This window comes from Lissotriton helveticus, chromosome 12 (genome assembly GCF_964261635.1).
Source record: "Lissotriton helveticus chromosome 12, aLisHel1.1, whole genome shotgun sequence".
NCBI classification, from domain to species: domain Eukaryota; kingdom Metazoa; phylum Chordata; class Amphibia; order Caudata; family Salamandridae; genus Lissotriton; species Lissotriton helveticus.
This window is the reverse complement of record NC_136073.1, coordinates 547,816,541-547,835,114: the sequence shown is the minus strand read 5'-3', so window position 1 is coordinate 547,835,114 and position 18,574 is coordinate 547,816,541. Positions and strand designations below refer to the sequence as shown.

The 18,574-nt window shown below is 46.0% G+C and overlaps 1 protein-coding gene across 8 annotated transcripts in view; it reads right to left on the bottom strand.

Annotated features, from left to right (window-relative positions):
• The window catches only part of TERB1 (telomere repeat binding bouquet formation protein 1), a 1,077,176-nt gene that overhangs the window by 179,566 nt on the left and 879,036 nt on the right, over window positions 1–18,574 (bottom strand). For all 8 annotated transcript variants that reach the window (XM_078669239.1, XM_078669238.1, XM_078669242.1 and 5 more), the window contains one exon: window positions 16,174–16,235. In XM_078669239.1, coding sequence (XP_078525365.1) covers window positions 16,174–16,235 — 62 coding nt within the window. The remainder of the gene's footprint in view (window positions 1–16,173; window positions 16,236–18,574) is intronic.

Sequence of the window (18,574 nt, the reverse complement as noted above, 5' to 3'; positions counted from 1 at the left end):
AGGTGCTAAACGACCTACTCCTGGGCACAGAGGGTGTGCTTGGCATCTGTGAGTCTTACCATATGCAGTCAAAGTGCAATCCTGCAATAGACGTACCAGTATTTGTAAACATGTTTTAATCTCCATGTTGGTTTCATATACCTCGCTTGATCAATGTAACATGTTGCAGATGGTCATGTTTAAGTGCAGCACGCTCTACTAGCCTGAATGCCAAGCTCCTGCAGCGGCTGCATGGTCTTTTGGACATCTGTCGGAAGCTTGTTGTGTTCACATTATTGCATCAGATGTTTATAGCCATGATTTACTCATCCACAGACTTCGCACAGCATATATCTTTTTCTCTTCATGTTGCATTTGTCTACTTTCCTGATCTATGCTTGTCACCTCAAATCCAGCCAACCTTGATCTCGGACAAGGAAAAATTATGTTCAAGCTCCAACTATGCCATCTAGTTGTGGGGCAGTAAGTATGTGATACCTCTGTCACTGTCGCCATTTTGAAGGATTGTTTCCAGAGGTACAAGGTTGACGAAGCATATGTATATATATGATGGGTTCTTTTTCAACAAGTATTACCCCTGGCTCCGTTTGCAAACTTGCTCAGTCACACCCTGGCAGAGTAGGATCTACACCTCTTCTATACCTTTCACCTACACCTTGGGTACAAACCTGTACACTTCAAACTGGCCTGCCTGGCGAAGGCTTGACCGACAGGCTTAGAAGTCAGTCTGTGTTACACAACTGCCTGTGCTTCCTCCTGTCTCTCGCCGGGTAGGAAGTGAATGAGCCTTGCCCTCTTGCCCCACTGTTCCCCATGCCAGCAAGGCAGAACCGCTGCAATAGTGACTGACGGTGAAGGATGATGTCCCTTATTTCTTTCTCCCCACACATTCCTGTCTGCAACTTTCCTTCTTTGGGTTCAACCACCACCTGGCAACCACAAGGCCAAGAGAAATTGCTACAACCAATGCAGGCGTCTTAGGTAGGGGCTATTCCCATCTTCCACATCTGGGCAAGGAGCAGGGGAGTAAGTGATCTTTCCAGCATCTGTTCCAGAGCAATGAGGAATCCTGGGTCCTCTGTCCATGCCTACACAGTGAGCCCAAACTCAGACCACACTCTGTCCATACAGCCTGCACATGACGCCATCTCCTCAGATGTGGAACAGGACTGAGGCAAATTATTTGAAATGGCCTCCCATGACACACATTTGTCCAAAACAACGATGTCCTTCGTGTTTTATCCTGGTACCAGAAGTCGTCATCGGAGTCCTGGCCTGAGGTCAAAGCATCGTACTGTTGCACTATCTGAATATTAGACACCCTGTGCTCGAGTTCCTCATCAGCTTCCGGGAAAGGATTGTCAGTGTATTCAGGATGCTAGTCCATTACAAAAAGACCTTTGGTTTTGTCATAAGACTGTGACTGCAGGTGACACTCGTCCCTTCAGAATCATCCACAAGGAGTAAATACATTTATCCAACATTCTATGGGGATAAGGAGGTGTCCCTGAATGCACCTGTAAATTGTAGTCCTCTTTGGGACAGTCTTTCTCTTTGCCTGCCAGCGGATCAGCTTTCTTTTCTCAAAAATGACTGGTCTCCCTCTTCTCCTATTTAGCTTTCTCCACTCTGCAACTCCCACTATCAGCCCCAGCGCTGCTGTCACAGACGGTGGCGGCAACACCTGGAGTACCACAGTTAAGGGTCAGTGTTGACGGATAAGAAGTGGAGGCTGAGTCGCAGGAGGTTAGGAAGTGTTGTTTGGAAGTCCTGCTTTCCATTGTCTTGTGCCAGAGGAACTCATTGCGCTCTTACATGCCGCTGACGTTTGGCAGTGAGGGTGCTTGGTGTCTGCGGGGCTGATGAGCATCTGCTGTAGTCAGATGTATACTGAGGTGGAAATCTGCCCTCTTGTGTACCTGGCCTTGGTGGCTTTTGGTTTTTATCGGCCCAGTCTAACTCATGTGATGACCATCAATCCATATCATGGGAAAGATTAAGGCAATGCACTGGATCCTTCTCGATTCTGTTTCTTGTTCATGCATTGAGGAAGGCTCTCCTTTTTTCCACTTCACCTAAGTTAAACCAGGTAAAAACTCTACTCGTACAGAATCACTAGAAATGTTTGACTCCCAGTCACTGCCTGAAGCCAGGAAAGCATGGGTGTGGTGTTGAGGATAAGGGCGCCGACACGCATAAAGTACACAACACAAACTCTCTTGCTCAGTTGTGGCCTAACACTAAACCACGCCCGGAACCGCGGGCTCTTTTTTACTTTCGATACTGGCATACGTCACCTTCTAACATTGTGTCACATAAGTGTGGTTAACGTTTGCTTTCCCCCTGCTTAGTCCGAGATAATAGGGTGGCCCATGACTTGACAACATTACATTCAAATATGTTCACCATATACATCACCATATAGACCTATCAACACAAAACATCAGGTTCAACAGTCCAACTTTGACACAACAGTCGCAACATACTCTTACATGACTTCTGGGTACACCGGTACCTGGTTACCACTGAATGCTCGTCGATCACCATCTCGTCAGTGGAACACACAGTCTTTATACTTTTGAGATGGCTTAGGGTGTGACCGCAGGGAATAGCATCCCTGACTATCCCTTGCTGATAGTCTTGGTGCGGGTTCCCCTTGTCTCACGACATCCGTCGCTCCTGGACTCCCACAGCTGGTAGCTAAGGGCCTCTGCTCAGAGTCTCGCCGAGTACAGAGTGGGGGTGCTGCAAAAAGGTCCTCTGAGGAAGCTCCTGGATCCAACTCTTGGTTGCGCTCGCTGTCGGTATCTTGAGGACTTGTTGTGGCAGTACCTTCAGAAGGGCCGGAAACCGAGAACTTGTCGGTGGTTCCTTTTGTGATTCTTTTGATTTGGGAGACGTTCCGTGTCACACGCTCTTGGCCTCCCTTTGCTGTCACCTATGTGCCTTTAACTTCAATATCTACTCAAAGGTCCAGTTCGAACAGCAACCTGAATTTCCCTCCAGGATGGAGGTCTTGCACTAGCAAGCACCTGGTCACCTACCATGATGGGGCTCTCTCGGTCATGCCGTCTACGGGAGGCATCTTCATTGGTGCAAACCCTCCAGGGTATCTGACTAATTCTGAGGGTTCGGTGCTTCTTCCCACATGGGGTGATGTGGAATGGTATCAGTCACTGACTTACCGAAACACAGCTTGCTTGGGGATATGCCTGTGGTGCAGTGGGGCATTTGTCAATACTGTCTTAAGAACTGGTACAATGCTTCTTCCGTGTTGCGACTTTCAGCCATTGCAATTTGGATCGCTTTGGTGAGGGTTCTCCTCAGGCGCGCCACTTCTCCTTAGGCCATCAACGGGTGATCCGACAGTGTTTGATGTTGTGGGATGCTAGGTAGTCCGTCAGCTCAGAGCTGTTGAACGGAGGACCGCAATCAGTGCAAATTTATCCAAACAGCCTATGAGTTGCCATGAGCTTTTCTAGCTTCAGAATCATCTCTGCCACGGACGTTCTTTTTATTATTTCCACCTCTGGATAGCTCGAGTAAGAGTCCACAACGACCAGCATGTATCTTCCTCGGGAGAGGCTACCAAAGTCAGCGCTCACTCTTTGCCATGGGACCCTAGGGCCTGCCTCGGTGATAACTTCCACCAGCCGGTCAGGGAGCCTGTGGCAAGGAAGACGGGGCAGCTCCTTACAACCACTTCCACCTTCTGATCCAGACCCGGGAGCCAGACTCTGCTCCTGAGCCGGTTTTTGGATTTGACGATTCCTTGGTGTGCTCCATGCACCAGGAGTGCAGCCTTCCGTGCAAGGTCTTTGGGCAGTATGAGTCACGAGCCTCTGAGGAGACATCCATCATTGGTCACGGACAGCTTGATACCGGGCTGTTTCTTTGCCGAGATGTTGGGTTTTGCAGCACTTGCTAATCTCCTGTGGTCATATGTATGCGTGCCCCTTCATTGGGGAACGTCCCCTGGTCACTGCTTTCTCCCCTCCTGGGGTTAATTCAATCTTCTCAAGAAAAAAATGTAAGACGTTGTCTTCATTAGGAAATTATATAAGTTTTATTTCCTTATAATCCAGAGTTGAATTTCACTCATTAGTTCATTTTTAATTTAGTTTCCCAAATGCATCCAATTAACACTCTCCTGTCTCCAATGCATTTCGGCTATCAAGTAGCCTTCATCAGGGAAGTGTAATCTGTGGGCAAATTAATGCTATTAATACATGAGGATCAAAAAAATGCTGACAAATTTTCTGGCCAAAAATAAGCTGCTTAGGTGACCCAATGGTGGTGTGCAACACGACTAGAACACTCAAAATATGCACCCCAGTTTGTTCTGTTGATAGTCAAACATGAAGCTCCACACCTGTGAATGCTATATAACCAACTATGTACTCAGTTATATGATGATGTATGTCTAATGTGAGCTACAGTTCACCGCAAACAGTATAAATCCCTGTGCACACTCCGGTTCTTAACGACTAAAAATGACAGCGTGCCATCAAGTGAAACCCGCAGGGCTCAATCGTGGTGCCGCGTTTATAAACGAGTCTATAGTTCGTGCAGCTATGCCGCCTCAATCGCAATGTGAAACAGTGTTTTGAAATAATCTAATTGTGTTAGATTATATTAGTGTAAACATGCATAAACAACTTAAACACGCACAGGCACTTACTCGAGAACGCGTCTCCTCTCTTCGCGGTCTGACTTGTCTGATGGTAACCATAATAGAAGGACTATTTCTACTGAAAAACGGCGGCCATCTTAGAATGTGCAATACGTGAGTGAAAGTGACAAGCAGCTTGCCGTGATGTGAATGGGGTGCAACCAACATGTTAAGGGCCAAACTATGAAACCAAATCCCAACTGTATGTGGTACTAAAATCAAAGATGAAATCTGCATGATTACAATAGTAATATTAATACATATGTAAAAAGTTCTTCAGAGTTAAACACAATGTCTATGAGGGAAGGCAACACAGTGTTAGCATGACACAAAGTTCAGAGTAATGTTCATTGGTAACAACTGTACTCGACCCTGTCGTTCATCCCCATGGGTTTCAATGTTTCCAACTTATAAATCCAGTAATTCTCTCTCTGTAATAGATTTTTGTTGTTGTCCACTCCTTCTCTTTTGGCGACCAATTCCAAAATTGTGAATCTCAATTGACTGACGTTATGCATGGCTTCACTGAAATGGCAAGCACCTGTGGCTTTCACCATTTTATTTCGAATATTGGACTTATGCTCATTCAGCCTCACTTTGATTTTGCGTTCAGTTTTTCCTACATATCCTTGTCCGCAAGGACATTTGAGTAGGTAAATCAGGTTCATGGAATCACATGTTGCAGACACTCTTAGTTTGATTTTGTAACCTTTACTCGGATGGGTGATCGAATTTCCCTTAATGATATTGTTACAATAGCTACAGATGTGGCATGGTACTGTGCCACTATATGTTTCGTCTGTTGTGTGTTCCCTTGGTTTTAGTAGTTCTCCCAAATTTGTAGCTCTTTGGTATGCAAAGAGCGGTACCTCGTTGAAAATGTTCTTGAAATCCTCTTCCTGGGACACGATTGACCAATGTTTCATGATGATGCTTTTAAATGCACTGCTTTTAGTTGAGTATTTAGAGACAATAACTGTCCTGGTATTTTCTCTTTTGGTGGTTTTCAACAAAAGGTCTTTCCTACTTTTTTGTGCACATCTCAGTTTTACCTGTTCAAAAGTATCTTGGGGGTACCCCCTCTCTTTAAATCTACTTTCCATTTCTCTGATCCGCATATTAGATTTTTCTGGTGAGGATACTATTCTCTTTACTCGGAGCATCTGTCAATATGGGAGGTTACCGCTACACTCACTTCCGGTTTTATCTTCCCCTAGTTCCTACCAACGCGCGCATGGCGTCCACCCTCAGCCAACACATGCCTATCCGCACTCTATATGTGCATATGGTTTGCTTCAAGACGGCATGTCTGTATCATTGTAACATCTTTGCTTGAATAATGTGGTACTGTGAGTGCTTTATTTGTATAAAAGGTTAATAAAAATCATTAAAAAAAAATAATAATATTAATATTAAAAAAATCTGTCAATATGGGAGGTGTGTTTTTAAACTTTGCTGATGAAAACTGTTGAAATGTAACAGATTGTTCCGATCCGTTGGTTTGTGATAAATGTCTGTTTCAAAGCCCAGCTCTTTTCTAGTGACTTCCACGTCCAAGAAAGTAATTTTTCTCAAATGCATTTCTGAAGTGAACTGAATACGTTCATCCTTTTTGTTTAATTCATCAATAGCTTTTTGCAAAGCTAATTCAGTGCCAGTCTATATGATAAAAAGGTCATCGATATATCTTAGAATGAGTGTAGTATTTGTCACCCATGGTTCTTGGGTCAAAATATGTTTATATTCAAATCTCTCCATATACAGATTCCCATATACCGGTGCTGCCGAATTTCCCATGGCTGTTCCAGTTTGTTGTAGGAAGAAATGATCCTTCCATTTGAAGTAGCTGTGGAACAGGGTGAAGCACAGAAGTTCCATTAAAAAAACTTTGAATCCCATGTCTAGTTCTGTATGCAACAACGCATGTTCTATGGCTTCTATTCCATCCTTGTGCGGTAGAGAAGTATACAATGATTTTACGTCCATACTGCATAACACAATGGGCTCGTCCACTGTGAGCGTCATTTCCTATAAAATTTCTTTATAAAGTGGGTCGTAACCTTGACATATGTCCTCATCCTTATCACACAGGGCTGTAAGTATTTGTCCAACAGTTGCCCAATTGGTTGATGAATGCTTCCTTTCGTTGACACAATCGGTCAAAAGGGAGGTTTCTTTAAGTTCTTGTGAATCTTAGGAAGCATATATAATGAAGGACTTCTAGGATGGATCACAGTTAGAAATGTTTTGGTTCTTTCGTCAATTGTTCCCTTGTCAAAGGCACTATTTATGATAATTTGTAATTGTTTAGCAAATTGCTCTGTCCTTCTTCAATCCAGATGTCACACTCCTTGTGTTTGGCAACTCTTTTTCCTTTTCTTTTCCCCCTCCTGGGTCTCCCTTTTCCAGGTGGCCTGACTCTAAAAAATGATCGGTAGTGCTTTGTTGCTGGTCTTGTCTCAAAGTGTTATCCGTAGCTGGTTGTTGTTCCCCTGATGTTGTAGGTATTTGCAATCTTGGTTTGTTAAACTCTCTAGATTGAATTGATACGTCACTACCTGATGAAGATGTTTCCGTGTTCTGACTGTTAGGCTTGGTCTGCCGGCGGCGGGCGTATACCTCTGCCCAGGTATACACTTCCCTGAGTTTGAAATGAACGGTATCTCGCCGTAATTTTCTAATCTTCCTATCATTAACCTCCTGGGAGTGCTTAGTTAATTGGGCATTGATATCCTCCAATACCTTTGTCCAATCTTCCGAAGACATAGAGTTCGTCAATTCATTTGTTACTGTTACTATTTCCTTATATAATTCCTCTAAAATGTTCGATAGTTCTTCTATTATGAGGAGAATAAGGTCAAGGGAGCACTTATTAAGGATAGCGTACCACTTTTCCTTGAATTTTTGAGAGTTTTTACATAAAGATGGTTTCAGTGCAATCCTAAGTCCCCTTGGGATACGTTGCACACGATGATATTTCACCAGTGTGCTTGCATGCAGCCTCTGGTTGATAAATTAATTAGTTGTCGTATATTCTGTTCCTTGTTTCTGTGTGATGTGGGTTCCGATGCATCCTCATGTATCAGAGCATAAATCCTCGTAGCTTCATCTGTCGAAAAAGCGAAGGTATCAGCTCTTTGATCTGTGATATTTGAAATTTCTTTGTATTGCATGTTTTTACAGGATATGCTGGTGCCGAGTGTATGGTTCCGGAAATGAATTACTATAGTATAATATACACTTGCACTCCGGTTTGATTAAGGTATGAAGGTTGTGGCGTGCTCCAGGGTGTGCTCTCCGTAGAGTACTTCAATTAAATCATATATAAGCGTGCCCCTTCATTAGGGAACGTCCCCTGGTCACTGCTTTCTCCCCTCCTGGGGTTAAATCAATCTTCTCAAGAAAAAAACTTAACACGTTGTCTTCATTAGGAAATTATATAAGTTTTATTTCCTTATAATCCAGAGTTGAATTTCACTCATTGGTTCATTTTTAACTTAGTTTCCCAAATGCATCCAATTAACACTCTCCTGTCTCCAATGCATTTCGGCTATCAAGTATATTATACTATAATAATCTCCTGTGGTGACAGTCTTGATGGCGATCTGTAGGCAGTCGATGCGCTGAGTTGCTGTGATGACGTCTTCCAGGGACATCAGAATAGGATTGGACCTGTCCACGACCATTCTCATATAGTTCTCGGTTGCCGCAGCTTCCGCAGCTTCAGGAGGCGTGGCCGGCCGGACATACCTTGACAGGAAGTCAGCGGGGTTTCCGGTACCGGGTCAGTATTCCACTGTGAACTGTAATACTTGAAGTTGCAGGATCCATTTCCCGATCCTTTGGGGTTGGGGTGGGGTGTCGTGATGAAGACCCTTGAAACAGGGGGATCAGCGGCTTGTGGTCCATAAAGACAGGGAAAGGGTGGCCATATAAGTGACAGCCCCATAGGATCGCATTTGCCTCACTCCATTTGTGAGTATCACTGCTCTGTTGGCATGAGCCTGCGGCTGGCATAGGCTACCGGAGCCCATTCTCCACAGTCTTGCGGTTGGGCCAGAAAGGCGCCTAAGTCGGTGGGGCTGGCATCCACCACAAGTTGCGATCCTTTCCGGGGGTCAAAATACATCAGGGTTATGTCTGCAGAGAGAACAACCTTGGTTTGCTGGAACGAGCTGTCCTCATCTTGCTCGACCTTACCGCGGCCTTCGACGCCATTTCTCATGCGATCCTTATTAGCAGGATGCGTGGGATTGGTGTCTCGGGTTCCGCGCTCGCTTGGATAATTTCATTTTTGTCCAATCGCTCTCAAACGGTTTCCTTAGGCCCCTACCTTTCTGGTGAATGCCCCATCATCTCAGGTGTCCCTCAGGGCTCCATCCTAAGCCCTCTTTTTTTCAATGTATACATGGCCCCCCTCCTTACGTTGATTGAGTCACATGGGATTCTAGTGACGTCCTATGCTGACGACACTCAACTCGTCGTCACCATTGACAAAAGAATCCCGGACGCTACCATCAGACTCCAAAATTGCCTCTCAGAAGTCTTTTCCTGGCTCAACTTGAATCACCTGAAGTGCAACAGCGCCAAAACCGAAATAATACCTCTCGGTAAAGGCACACTCTTTTTCCCTAAAGAGTGGTGGCCCCAAAATTCTGAAGCACCACCTAGTGCGGTTGTGTCAGCTCGCAACCTGGGAGTTCAATTCGATGCTTCCCTCAGCTTCGATGAACATGTGCGCATCACTGCAGGACGCTGTTTCAGTTTAATCAGGCAACTAAAGAAATTTTTTAATTTCTTGCCCATCTCAGCCAGGAAATTGGTTGCGGTTGCACTTATCCTATCCCGGTTGGATTATTGCAACGGTCTCCTCGCAGGCATCAAGAAGTCCTCACTAAAAAAACTACAGACCGTCCAACATGCAGCCGCCAGACTCGTCCTAAAACTCCCCCGGAGGTCCTCGGCCACTGCAGCCCTCAACGCACTTCATTGGCTGCCCCTCCATAAGAGAATCTTGTTCAAGCTTTTAATTACTGTTTTTAAAGCTAACAAGTGCATGGGCCCAACTTACCTGATTAAGCGCTTTCAGCATTATACTCCAACGCGCTGCTTGAGGTCATCAGGCGCTAATTTCATCTCTGAACCTCGTATCAAATTAAAAACAAAAGGTGGAAAGACCTTTTCATTCCTTGCTGTTAGGGCATGGAATCGCCTTCCCCCTCATCTTAGGCATGCCCCCTCAGAAAGCCTTTTCAGGAAAACCCTGAAGACGTGGATCTACTCTCAATCTGACTCCTCAGTTCTCGCAGCCATCTGATCCGATCCATGTTACCTAAGTAGATCTGCTGTGGGCACAGCGCCAAGATGCTCCTCCCGGAGCGATAGTAGCGCTTTACAAAAAAACCATAAATATCAAATATCAAATATCAAACGATTCTCCTGGCTGGTCCCCCACTCCCACGGGCTGGTTGCATTGGTTAGATCTTTGAGTGGACCAGTGAGGTCTGACTGCTTCCTTAAGAAACGTCTGCAATAGGTTACCATATCCAGGAAGCTGCGGACTCCTGATACTGGTGACGTTGCAGGGGCTTCATGGATATCCTTTACTTTGTCGGGGTCAGGGCCGATGCCTTTGTCGGAAAACTGATATCCAAAGAAACTGATGTCCATTCTTAAGTCACACTTCTCCAGGTGTAGGGTGAGCCCACTTTCTTTGAGGCGTGAGAAGACGGCGTGGAGGGGAGTTAGATGCTCCTCTAGTGTGGGTGCATGGACCAGGATGTCATTGCTCACTTTGAGCACCTGACATAGGCCATGGAGGACACCTTTGACGATGCTCTGCAAGACTTCTGCTATACTGAAGATGCTAAAGTTGAGGTTTGTGTTCCTCCAGAGTCCTGCATGCATTGAAAAGGTGGTAATGCTGCAGGAATCTGAGTGTAGGGGTATCTGATGGTAGCCAGACCGGAGGTCCGTTTTGGAGAACCATCTGGAGCCTGCCAGTTCGACGATGATATTGTCTACAGTCGGTGTAAGGTGACATTCCTGCTTGATTGCTAAATTCGGGACCCTCATGTAGACACAGATGTGCACGGCGTGCAGTTGTTTGAGCTTCTTCGCCACGACGATGGGGGATACCGTAGCTGTGGGTCCGCGCACATGTTCAACAGTACTTTTTAAAAGTCTCAGCTCGGCTTCCCTCTTGGGTCTGAGATGGAAAGTGATTCTTCGATGCCTAATGGCTATCAGGGCAACCGACTTGTCAATGTGCAGGTGGATGGCTGGACCTTGTAAACACCCGATCCCCTCGAACAGCAGTGCAAAGTCCTGCAACAGGCGATCCAGATCATGTGTGTTTACGTCAAAGGCAAACTGTATGAGGTTGAGGTCTTGAGCCGTGCAGCAGCTGAGGAGGAATCAGAATCCTTCTTGTGATACGTAGACTTTTCCTCTCTGTTGTCAGGAGTCGTGAGATAGATCTGCCTGAAATACGCCACAAAGTCTTAGCATGAGCGGTTACCAAAAGCGTAGACTTGTACGCAGGTATTTCAAAGTGCAGGTGAGTTGGGTAGGATATGGTAAATGTTTGTAGCCATGAGATTGATTGTGGCTCCCGTGTTAATGAGAGCTGCAATGGGATGATCTTGTACACCAATTGTGCACATTGGGGCAGTCTGGCGGGCGGCTTTAAGGGTATCTAGAGTTCTCACCAAGTGGACGAATGCTGCTTCATCTTCGTCCATGTCGATGTCTGTCATGTCTTCTGGGTGTGGCTTTAATGTGAGCATTGTTTTCTGCGGACCTCGAATTCTTCGTCCTTGTGACGAGCGGCAGACTACGGCAAATTAGGCCTGCTTGCCACACGCACTACACGTTTTGCCATTGGCAGGGCCGGTTCCATTGTGGGGGTATGGGCATCCACACCATCCGCAAGTGCGACTCTGCAACTCCTGCTTGGTAGGGTGCACAGGTGATTTGGTTGACTTTGGCTTTACCCCGCTCGTGTCTGTTTGAATAGCATTTACTGGTTCTTCCTTGATGGGAGTTGAGGAGTGTGGGTCCAGGTGGGCCACCTGGGCCTTGGATAGCTCCTTTGAACGCCCTAGCATCAGGATGTCCCTCCCCTCATGGACATGTTGGGTTCTTGGAGGATGCCTTCGCACGATATTGAGGAGATGCACCCTTGAATGAACTGGGCACTGACTTTGTCTTCCTCATCCGGGAGGGTGCAGGTGCTGGCCAGCTCCCTCAACCGTCCATAGAAAACAACTACTGACTCTTCAGGTAGCTCACACGCTTGGTGCAGGAGAAGCCGCTCATAGTCAGGGTTAGCATACGGCTCGAAGTGCGCAGTGATGGCCTCTTTAAGGGTGGCGTAGGTCCGCGGGGGATCTGCTTAAACTATGGTCTTTGAGATTTTGTAAATGTCGGCTCTTCATAAGTGAAGAAGCATGGGGAATCTGCATGCAGCAGGGACTTTGACTGCTTCAAAATACGTCTCTAGGCGTTCAACCCACGCCTTCCAGCTGGCTGCTTGGGAGGGCGGTGGCCCTGTGATGGTGTAAGGCTCCAGCGGGGGTACAGACGCCATAGGGCTGGGCTGACATGTCGCAGCTAGAAACTAGAGGTACACACAGACTACAATCCAGAGACACAAGCCTGTGGTGTTGAGCGTTGTACTGCAGAAGTGGTGCGCAAGGGGGTTTATAGTGACCTGGGAGTTGAGCAGCAGAGGTAGCCCTCTTTGGTAGGCTTGTCGTGTCCTGTCCCTTTTTCAGTTATTTTCTGGAGAGTGGGTGTGCTCTTTATCCTGTGCAGGCAGAATGTCCTTTTTAGGTCTCGCCTGTCGATGCGCATGCGCATCGAGCAAGCGAGACTATAGGGGCTCATCCAGACTTTATCTAACTTGCAAGGAATCGTGGCGATTCCTTGCAGTGCCCGTGACTTTTAAGCTCAATGCGCATGTGCATTGAGCTTAAAAGCGCGTGCACATGCACCCAGCCGCCTACTCTCTCTCTCAGCCTTCCCACAACTCCGCCCCCTCACTACTTGATTGCACGGCCGCTAGGCCGTGCCTCCCCTACTCTCCTCCCCCCTCCTCCTCTCCTCCCATGCCTGCCTGCCTCAACTCTCCGCCTCCCGCCCCCTCCCCCTGCACGGCCGCTAGGCCGTGCCTCCCCTACTCTCCTCCCCCCTCCTCCTCTCCTCCCATGCCTGCCTGCCTCAACTCTCCGCCTCCCGCCCCCTCCCCCTAGTTTACAACGGATGCATGCAAACATGTTTTTTCAGATTGCAACGTTATTTTCTGCATTTGAACTGCTGAATGCTAAAGCTGACATGGATTGCAAGGAGTGGCGGTTTGCTCGGAGCCGAGTTCAGTCCTACACTGACTGCTTGGCTTCTTTGTTTCACACACTACAGAAAACATGGTGAAGGGAGGGGGAGGGCTTGGAGCTGCGAGGTTTGTCCCCTTCCGGTCTGACATCCGAGAACCGGATTCCTGGGTTGCTGTTCGGTTCATTCACTCCAGGATCAACCGTTGGCTGCTGTTCTTGGCAGCGTTCCCGAGGGGGTGAATTTTTAAAGCCATATTCATATTGCATTGGTTGGGCGGGTTGCCATGGACACTGGTAAGTGAGGCTTTAAGTGCAGCGCGCAAATAAGGTTGCGAAGTGATAATGTCACGAATGTCACTCATAGCCGGACTTAAACCACAGAAACGCCACACATACCGATCTGATAACTCAGCAGGTTCCTTTGGTTTTGAAAAGTTGATTGGTAAATTAAGCAAACCACACTGTACACTATTTGTGGACTGGCGTACAATGTTCAAGGGTAACTATGAGTCTCAGGATGCAAAATGCTGTGGTTATGAAAACCAGTAAATAATACATGAACATGCTGCATCTCGACAACTCTGGGTCAGAAAGAAGAAATACACACAGCACTTGACGCACGGCTGTCTGTCCAAATCTATAATGCAGAGCGCGAGGTATTTTTTCGAGGCTTGCCGCAGGAATACACATGCCCTCGATATGCTCGTCAGGCTTTGGTTGGGCGGGTTGCCATGGACACTGGTAAGTGAGGCTTTAAGTGCAGCGCGCAAATAAGGTTGCGAAGTGATAATGTCACGAATGTCACTCATAGCCGGACTTAAACCACAGAAACGCCACACATACCGATCTGATAACTCAGCAGGTTCCTTTGGTTTTGAAAAGTTGATTGGTAAATTAAGCAAACCACACTGTACACTATTTGTGGACTGGCGTACAATGTTCAAGGGTAACTATAAGTCTCAGGATGCAAAATGCTGTGGTTATGAAAACCAGTAAATAATACATGAACATGCTGCATCTCGACAACTCTGGGTCAGAAAGAAGAAATACACACAGCACTTGACGCACGGCTGTCTGTCCAAATCTATAATGCAGAGCGCAAGGTATTTTTTCGAGGCTTGCCGCAGGAATACACATGCCCTCGATATGCTCGTCAGGCTGTGGGGACTACCAGCGCTTAGAGGGCAGGAAATTGAATGACCACTGGGAAATCCTGTGTAGAGTGAGGTTTGCCGAGGAGACTTTGCCACCGGTGGTATTCGAAGTGATAATGTGAAGCAGTATTGGGATTTTTGTTGTGGAGAAGGTACGACAAAACGAACGCGTTGGATGAATTCATTTTATTACCTGTTTAGTATTGATTGGTCGCCGTGCAGTGAACTCGAGGTTTGGGTCAAAGGTCGTCGCCAGGGACCAGGCTTTGCATTTCGCGCAATAAAGGCTGTTTGTAGCCATACGCTTTATAAGTGTTTCATGTTGTTCTTTTCTTTGGTGATGAATTATTTAGGCAACTGGACACGATCCCGAGCTGTTTTTTTCGTACCTTCAAAATAATTTTGTTTGTTGGGTAAGAAGGCCGGATGTATTTCTTCCCTCAATCCAGAAACTTTTATTCTTTTTCCAATGCAAGGAGGCACGTGCAATCTAGAGTTGCTTTCGCTTTCTCCTCCAGTTCAAAACAGGGTTGGCTGGTTGGGAACCGCGTTACACACTGGACGTGCACCTCCCCCCTCCCCTTCTCTGCCTTCCCTCCGTCTTGTTTTTTTACTGCCTCATTAGTTAACCGCCCCACCTCCACTTTGTTGTCTAGTTGGCAGACTCAGCTGAGAGGCCAACAACTGAATGGGTGCATGCAATAGGTCTCGGAGCATTTGAGTTAGAGCTTTTAGATTTGTTTATGGCTTTTTTTCTTTGTAATTCTTTAGCATTGCCTACAGGAAACAAAAATGCTAAAGATAAAAAAAAAAAAACATAAACAATTCTAAAAGCACAAACTCTAATGCTGCGAGACCTATTGCATTTCCAATGCTTGTTTGTCTTTTGTAGTGCTTGGTTGTGTCCCTTTGGTGTTATATGTTTATGGCCGGCCGAGAAGGAAGGTTTGAGCTCAGCTGAGCTTTGGGGAGGCGGGGGCACTTCCCCACGTGCTGCTGCAATGGTGAGGCTGCAGAAGGAGGCAGGACGGCCGGCAGGAGGGCATGGCCCTGCCCCTGAGATCAGCAGAGAGGGAATTGATGCACCAAAATGCATCACTCGCGCAGTCCAGCGTTCACCGTCAGAGGCAGTAGCCAGTGCTGTAGGTGGGCCTAGGCCTCGCGCTCGACGTTCAGAGAGTGACGCGGGCAACAAGAGGCAGTGGAAGGTAGCAGGCAGGGCTGGCGGTGAGTCGGGACCTCACGGGTGCCGCTGGGTCTGGGGATGGATGGGTACAATATGGGTCCTGTGGCTTCCCTTGTCGCCAATGTGGTGTTGAGGATAAGGGCCCCAACACGCATAAAGTAAACAACACGGATTCTCTTGCTCATTTGTGGCTTAATACTAAACCATGCCCAGAGCCCCAGGCTCTTTATTACTTTCGATACTGGTGTACGCCTCACATAAGCAGGGTTGACATTCGCTTTCCCCTGCTTAGTCTGAGATAATGGGGTGGCCAATGACTCAGCAACATTACAGTGGAGAGTCTCGCCATGGAACAAAAGAAGCTGAACTCTCAATGCACTCGCATGTGCAGTAAGAATCTGAGGAAGGTAAGCGGCTGGGAAGGTGTCACTTAAGGAGATCAAGGTATACGGGCAAGGATCCTGAACTGTTTCACGTTCAATTTGTATAAGAGAGTTCCCAGCTGGTCGTGGGGGATATACATATAGGATTTGATGCTATAAAGGTCAGGTGCTGGAGAACCAACAAAATGCATTTCACGAGGGTCAGTCTTAAAATGATTCACATGTTTATTTTAAGATATGAAGTCAGTAAACAAAGCGGAAGCTAAACCAGGGGCTCAGAGTAGATTATTTACAGTAATTATCTAGTTAACAAAATTTAAGAGGTAGCAATCTGTGAATTAATAATTAAAATATTTTTTAACATTGCCTAGTTGTCATTGCTAATGCATCCAATTACAATATGAGCAGCAATAACATTCCATCAATATGTATTAGTTTTTACCTATATAGGCCCTTTGTTTCTTATTCTTAGGAACTGGAGCCGGGTGTTTAAACGCATGTTCACTGCAAAGTAATAAACAGTTTTATGAAAAAGAAATAAATCACAAATATATTTTAAAATAAATTAGCTAAGGAACACTGATGTAATAAACATAACAAAATAACCCCTGGGGCCACATTGTGACCCCAAGCATCACAATACCAACCACTAACACCACACTACTGCCTCCAATATCGCACTACCCCGTGCTTTAAACAGGAAAAAAGAAATGCAGGTACTCATTAAAATGAGGTATGGGTGTGGCTAGTGGACAGTGCTAGTGGTGGGGCTAAGAGCAAGACATGACATGATGATACATAAGACACTTCTACTGTCAAGTATTCATAATGTCCTTGATAGTCTTAAATTCCTCATATGCAAGGGAAAGGTTAGGGTGAACAATCATCTTGATGCCTCAGGAGATTCAGCACCAATTTATTAAGTTTAGAACTGCGCATAATAATCAGAATCTTGATGATGATTTCTATCCACTAGTATGTGATCTTGGCTTTGCTCTGTGTTATGTGGTCCAGTAGTGTATGATATGGGGCCAGCAAGTGTGATCTTGACCCATGCTATATTGTCCTAGGCTAGAAACGAATGGACATGGGTACGACAGTTTGTTTTTAAGCCATCCTTATCTGATCCTGAGCTATTGCTGTGATGTACTAATACTGAACCATTGATTTACTATATTGTGCCAGTGAGGTGGGGTCTTCGCTCGGCCCTGTCTGATCATTGCTCAGTCATTTTAGAGCTTAGCTCAATGCTTTGTTTTGCAAAGAGAACAGATAATGAAAAGATCAGGGTGAGCTCATGAAGGGCACCACTTAGTTCGTAATGGCATGCATGCAAAACCTTATGTTGGAGGCGGGGAAGTTAAAATAATATTTCAACTTTTCCATGCTTCCTCCATTCTGATGAAGGCTAAGAAGAAAAATTCAGCTATTGCGACCTATGTCTCTACAACTATTAGTTGTTCCCAATATGCTGTCAGAGTAGGGCGTATAATGTGAGTGATCATGGTCCCTCCACCTATCTTCCCCTTCCATAGAAGGAGATTGAGGGTGCAGCTCCTGGAGAGCAGTTTCAACACACACACTCCCCATCACTGCTTTCTCAAAATTGTCTGTTTAACCAGGTAATACCAATGCATACCAGTGAAGTCCTGGGCGCCACCCCCTTCAGCACCACAGTTTTCAAGTGGTTCTCATTTTAATGGCTTATTCCCATATCTTCTTGCACAAAGGTGGCATATTCATGAGGCCCACTGCATTTATATGGGCTGGCCACACCAGCCCTGCCAAAGGATCCTTGGAACGAATATGACAGATTTTGAATGGTGTACACTGCCATCACTGTGTGTGATATTAGACCTGGACAGTGTTGTAGGCCAGAGTTATGTGATCCAACACTGTGGTATATTGATTACTGACAGGACAGTATGTGAATTTATGCCATTGGAAAGGAGCTGTGTCATGGGTGTGTGCTTTGTGATACCTGGCCCAATGTTTGTGATACTGTCACAACTTGATCTTGCCTACCACTTTCTATATAGGTAGACTGAGCCAACACTGTATATTGAGATAACTGCTACTAATGCACCAACATTAAGCACAGGAAATTGTCTATACATCTCATCAAATGTTTACCAGCTTCGCTGAGTAGTAGATTTGATTGCACCTGAAGTACAGGCATGTGCATCTTTAATGCAAGACAGAAAGCTTTCCACAGTCTACCAGATGTAGTGACTGTAATAATGATTGTTAAGATGTTGCATTGCAACTGGCATGTTACTGAGTAGGTTCAATAAATTAGCTGAGGTTTCCCCGAGTTATCTTCTCTGGTCGCTGCATTTGAAAGCACCTAGCAGGGGTGGACCAAAACTTCTAAAGAGGCATATACTGGATGTAGCTGCATACTGTAAATAAGGTGTGATAGGAATAACTTTCAGGGGCCAGCCTTTCTTTACAAGGTGAAATGGGGAATGCTTTTAACTTTACATATGTTAACAAAGAGTGGTGTGAAGACATGCTGGGAATTGGCCCTAAATCACAATGAATGCAGCTAAGCCATCAGCCCCATAGGGTTGATAATCATTGTGTCCCTGGAAACGGACAGGAATTGTCGCGTATATCCTATAAGACCTATATAGGATGTGCGCGTTTAGACAACATACAGTGCGGGACTGGTGTCCAGACTGATTCCACACACCCCCACCGGGTATGTTGGCCAGTGTACCAGCTAGCTCGCGATGCCACTATAACCTCCTCTTACCAAGGAGAGAATAGTTCCTGGCAACTACCGAACATAACAACCCTGATCCCTCAGGACCGTGGAAACAGTAACTCACTTTTCGCCA